The 5,990-nt window shown below is 40.8% G+C and overlaps 1 protein-coding gene across 1 annotated transcript; it reads left to right on the top strand.

Annotated features, from left to right (window-relative positions):
• Positions 1-2,004: 2,004 nt before the first annotated feature.
• On the top strand, positions 2,005-3,468 carry LOC127103357 (uncharacterized). Its single transcript, XM_051040627.1, has one exon. The coding sequence runs from the start codon at positions 2,005-2,007 to the stop codon at positions 3,466-3,468; it is 1,464 nt and encodes a 487-aa protein (XP_050896584.1).
• The last annotated feature ends 2,522 nt before the right edge of the window (positions 3,469-5,990 follow it).

The following is a 5,990-nucleotide window of genomic DNA, read 5'->3' on the forward strand; positions in this document are numbered from 1 at the left end:
GTCGTTCTTTAACCTCACACTACATGTCGATGCTTCAAAGCAAAAGCCCAAGATCTTTTGTCCGGTCAGTCAGTGGAGAGGGTTCCACCTTTCTGAATCCCCACTTTTTGTCATGAGGTCACCCTGTCCAGGGTTAAGAGCTATGAGGTCTTATTCTCATTACCCTTTTGATCTGCTCACCCTGACGTTCAATGTCAGTGGTTAAGAGCCTATTTGATTATCTTTCCATGGCTTGTTTGTCGAGGTTGATATGACCTCTCTTGACTAAAGCCCTACCCATGTGTTTGAGCCTCCTTGTTGGCGTGTTTACTTTATGCATGTTTGTTTTGTATGGTGTGATTGTCTCCCCATAGGTTTGCTAGGCTTCGTATAGTCTCTCGTTTGCATGTCAATTAAGGTAGCGCGGTTCCTTCGTCTAGGACTTCCTTTTTGCATGAGCCTCCCTAAAACACAAACAAACTCATTGATTTTTCTTCTCCTAAGAACACGTTTACTCCTTCTACTACAGGCGAGTAAGTCTCCAAAGGTCGAGCATCTGGTAGATTGCGCAGTATCGTCGTTCACCCCAAAACACAACCCTTAACCCGTAGTTAGCCGAACTACGGCTTGCTCTGATTCTCATTCCAGATGAGATACGTAGGCATAAGACTCGATGTCTTAGCGAGCACACTCCCCTTTAACCCGTAGTTAGCCGAACTACGGCTTGCTCTGATTCTCATTCCAGATGAGATACATAGGCATAAGACGCGATGTCTTAGCGAGCACACTCCTCTTTAACCCGTAGGTAGCCGAGCTACGAAGACTCTGATTCTCATATTCAGATGAGATACGTATGCAGTGGATGCGACATCCGTGCGAGTCATTTTCTTTTGACCCTTCTTTTAGTAAATAGTACATTAGATAAACCCACACCCTTTAGGCAAGAACAACAAGAGTGGATCCCGTAGAGTACTACGGATGCGTAGGGGTGCTAATACCTTCCCTTCGCATAATCGACTCCCGAACCCAAGATTTGGTTGCGAGACCTTGTCTTTTCCTTTCCTTTTTCTAGGTTTACTTCGAGCGTTTCCTTTCCCTCCTTTGGGATAAATAACGCACGATGGCGACTCTTCTGTCATTTCTTTCTCACCAGTTGTTTTTTTCGCATTCCTATTTTTCAGGTTGCGATAGTTGGCGACTCTGCTGGGGATAATAGGTTTCCCTAAGCGAGTCCCTCCTAGCTTTTGTAGGTTTCTTGTTTGTTGGGTGTTTATTCTTTTGTACAGTTATTTATTTTTTAGCACTTGTGTACATATCATTACCGTGTCTGTTGGCTCTGTTGGTTTGTTTGTTTGTGGGAGTGGGATGTTCTGCGTGAGATAGGCCCAATACACAGGCCTGAGTGCACTTAGGATTAGCGTGGTTTCACATGCCCTCACGTTCCATCTCGGTCCGATGTTGGAATGTGAAAACATAATTCAGATGTGGATCTTTCTAGAGAATTCTGTGTTGTGGATCTCCTACAGTGCTAGAGCTATCTGGGAGAACCGTTAAGTCTGGATGACCTTTAGGATGACCTTTACCTTACTTGCATGGGAACTTGGCTGAGACACTCCTCTTATAGTGGTAATGCCAAACTGGAAACGGTGGACGTTATTACTATTCGGCCTGAGAGTCCGTGATATCAATGTCTCTACCCTTTAGCCTCCGCATGTGAGCTGGGCGGGTTGTTTACAGGTGTGCAGGAACCCTTGACCTCATCATACCCTGATATCTGATACCTGGTACCTGATCGTCATGGTTTTTTTTCCTGGATCCGAACTTCTGGCACTGGTTTTATTTGTGGATTTGAATCTTTGAGGACTTCTTCATAGAGAACAGCTCGTGGTTCAGTATATGGCCGGAACCGGTCACATGTCCTTTGCATTGCATAACATCATCTGCATATTTGCATCCAACATCTCATGCTTATTCATTTGCAGGGTATTCCCTTTCTCGGTTTGGTTTGGCTGATCTGTGCTTATTATGGAGGCTCCCAGGAAGAGTAATGTGACATATCATTTCTTCGATACCAAGATCGACCCACTGTGTCAGATAAAAGCTTTGATTACTCCTAACCATGTGGGTTTATTCCGGGATACTTATGACAACATCTTGCCTATGGTTGAAGACTTGGATGCTTCTCAGAGGAGTCTGATACATACTTGCTTGCAGTTTTATGATCCTCAGTTGCGTTGCTTCACTTTTCAGGATTTCCAATTGGCTCCTTTATTGGAAGGGTATGCTATGATCTTGGGTGTTCCTCTACAGCATTGTGTCCCTTTCAACTCCGATATTCCTCCACCAGAGCATAAGGATATTGCTAAGGCTCTTCATCTGGAAGTGTTTGTTGTGAAGGAAAATCTCTCTTCTAAGGGAGGTCTGTCTGGTTTTCATCTGGATTTTGTGGTAGACAAAGCCGAAGAGTGTGCTGCTCGAGGCAATTGGGAGGCTGTGTATGCTCTGTTAGCATTGAGTGTCTATGGTATTATGCTATTCGCCGATGAACCGAAGTTTGTGAGTATGAGTGTTATTCATATCTTTCTGCTAAAGAACCCGGTTCCCACCCTTCTTGGTGATTTTTATTTTTCGGTGCACAATAAGAATGAGAAGAGACGAGGGAGATTAGTCAGATGTTGCGCTCCATTGTTCCATAAGTGGCTTGCGGGGCATTTGCCAAATGACGATGCTTTCCGGAATCCGCATCAAGCCAGGAATTGGGCTAGAAGGTTGGTTGTCTTGACTGCTAAAGACATCAGATGGTGTAATCAGAATACCAAGGGTGGCGATTTTGTGGTTAGTTGTGGGAAATACCCTTATGTACCATTATTGGGTATGAAGGGTTGTATCAACTATAACCTGATTCTTTCGAGAAGACAATTAGCGTATGCCTTGACTCACGCTCCTAAGGATCAAGACCTGGTGGAATCTTTCTACTTCCCAGTGCAAGATAATCTAGAACTGGTTAAGCAAGTTGTTGGAGCTTGGAGGAATATTCAGACTAAAGGTGCTACTGTCTATGGAAAATGTAACAACATATCGTCTTCCCAGTATGATAGTTGGTTGCGAGAAAGAGCTTGGATTACTCGTCTACCTTTCTCTATGGGAGAACCATGTGATCCGGTTATGGTTGAGTCTGTCAGCATGGTTGAGTACAACAGTTTGAAGCAAGAAAAGGGAAAAGCCGATAAGTTGAAAGCGAAGCTGAGTGAAGGCCTCAGGAAAACTTTGTGCGCTAAGAAAAAAGCTGAGAGAGAAGTTCAAAGGTTGAATGAGCTTCAAAAACAAAGCAATGAAATGATTGCTGAAAATGCTGATTACATCCGTAAAGTCTGTTCAGGTGAGGATATACTGAAGAAAGCTTGCAAGGCTGCTAAGGAGCAGTTAGGAATAGCTGAATATAGGCTTATTGAGCGCCAGCAAAGGTGGCAAGAATTGTGTGATCGCTGAAGACAGGTTGAGATAGAAATCAGAGCAGAAAATGAGCAGTTGAAGAGTAAGGAAAACGAGCAGCATGAAGCACTTCGATTAGCTGAATAAGAGATCGTCGAACTAAAGATTCGAGCAGGGGTCAAGAGAACAAAAGAACAAGACAAGTACAAGAAATTGGAAGAAGCGGTTGTAACACCTCAAAATTTGCCCTCCTCTCTTGGGACTAGCATAACATATTGCATTGCATTTTTAGGTCATTAGGCATTGCATATTGCATATCATATGGTTACATTGTGCGAAGTTATCCTCCCAAGTCTTGATCAGAAGAAAGGAGGTCATGTGCAAGCTAGGGTTTCATTGGACTGGTCATTAATCATCTGAGGATGTGGAGGTCCAAATTAGGGTTTTGTGGTACTCAAGGAGATTGGTCTTCATCTTGTTTGAAATGATTCATCATCATCATCAAGAGATTGAGTTTATTCCTTGAGATTAGGGTTTTGACCACTGGTCAACCCTAATCAGTTGTATTGGGCCAATCAGGGCATAGCTAGGAGATGGGGTCTACAGTGGATCTGAGGATCATTCCATGATTTTATTGAGCTTATGGAGGCTAGGGTTTCATCCTTGAGCTATTTCATCAGAGAATTGGGGCTCAGATTGATTAGTGCATTGCCAAATTCATCTATCAGTTGAAAAGTCAACTGTGGTCAACTGTGCTTGATTTTATGGATTTGGAGGTGGGAGAGAGTTGGATACACTTCATTCATGTTGGAACAAGTGTTATTTGACATGTCAAAGCTCAAGAATGAAGAAAATAAAGTCAGGACAAAAACTGCCAAAAATAGAAAGTGACTTGTAATGGAAGTTTCCAAAAATGGAAAGTTTTTCATCACAAAATTACATGTCCAAGGAAGCTTCAAATGAAAATTTGTTCAACATGAAAGTTGTAGATCTTGGTCTCACCTTTCCAAAAAGTCCAAGAACTTGAAATTCCCATGTATGGTTGACAAGTTATGATCCATTCAATTTCAAAAATGACCCATAATCAAAGTGGCATAACTTTCACATGGAGTGTCCAAATTGAGTGATTTTTTTATGAGCAAACTCCATTTGACATGTACTTTCATGGTGCATAATTGAAATTCATCAAAAATGGTCAATGCAAAAGGTCAATTTTCAAGTGTACAATTAAAGATCCAAGGGCAAAATGGTCCAAATGGAGAAATAATTGGAATTTTGGAATGGGAGTTTTTGCAACATATCACATATGCCAATTAGAAATGGTTTGAATTGTCATGAGTGTTCAAGGTGCAATATTTGGCTAGGCCATTTTTGAACTATCATTTAAAATGCAAAATTTGGCATGACATATGGAAAATGAATTGTACAAGGCCAATCAACATGGGATCAAAGCCAACATATCACAAATGATAATTAGAAGATGTCTGAGCTGTCATACAGCTGTCATGAGCCCTTATGTGAAATGCCAATTTTGCCCTTGCATTGAAAATTGCACATTATGCTAATTACATTTCATTTGGTTAATTGGTGATCAAGAGGATGATTAAGCAAGAGTATAAAGCTCTAATTATAACTGAAATGTTGATGACAATCACAATTCTCAAGGTGTAACCACTTTTCCCTCCATTTTTCTCCAAAATTCATCAAAAACCTTCATCACATTTTTGGCCAAAACTCCATCAATTCTCAATGAAATTGCAAGATTCTTGATGATTCATGCTCTACAAACCATAAGCTTGGACTGTTTCATCGAATTGGTGCAAGAAAGCTTCTGAATCTCCACTGTTCAAAGTGTGCTCATCAATGGCATTTGGAAAGTTCTCACATCTGGATCGTGCTTGAGCTGAAATACGAGTTCTATTCACCTTCCTCAACCTTCTTCTTCATCTGTTTTGAAGAATCACATCCAAATACACACAAATTCATCACTGTCTTCAATCTAAGGTAAATTTTCGAACCTCCTCATTGCTCAAACCATGCTAGGGCTTTTGTAGTGCGTTCATTGTAGATTAACAGGATGTGATTGGTTTTTGATTTGGTGAGTTGATGAATGAGATATCTTGATTTTTTGTTTTGATGTCATATCTTAAACCGCTCGATCCGTGAGATATAGTAGAAATTAGGAGATTTTGTTAGCATATCTTGAATGTACGTGGAAGGACGAAGAGAATGATATATGATTTATTAATTTTGGTTGAGATTTGCGTGTTTTCATTTTTCTGGAATTTGGCTCGAAGAACACGGCCAAGAACTTCAACATTTTCTAGAATTATTTCCCTGTTTGATCCGTTTCGCTGGATTGGCAATTTGAAATCATGTTTCCCGCCTGTGACAACCAATAGCGAGCGTCCAACGCATTAATGCGCTACACAGTCGTTTTGGCCTTGGATCTCTTATTTACCATACTGCCACTGATAATTAATTATATCATAATTCCTTTTGAATAATTATTTCATAAACTAACAAAACTTACAAAAATCATAAAAAATTCATTTCTAATCCAAAATTAGTGAGACTTT

The sequence above is a fragment of the Lathyrus oleraceus genome, chromosome 7, assembly GCF_024323335.1.
Source record: "Lathyrus oleraceus cultivar Zhongwan6 chromosome 7, CAAS_Psat_ZW6_1.0, whole genome shotgun sequence".
Lineage (NCBI taxonomy): Eukaryota > Viridiplantae > Streptophyta > Magnoliopsida > Fabales > Fabaceae > Lathyrus > Lathyrus oleraceus.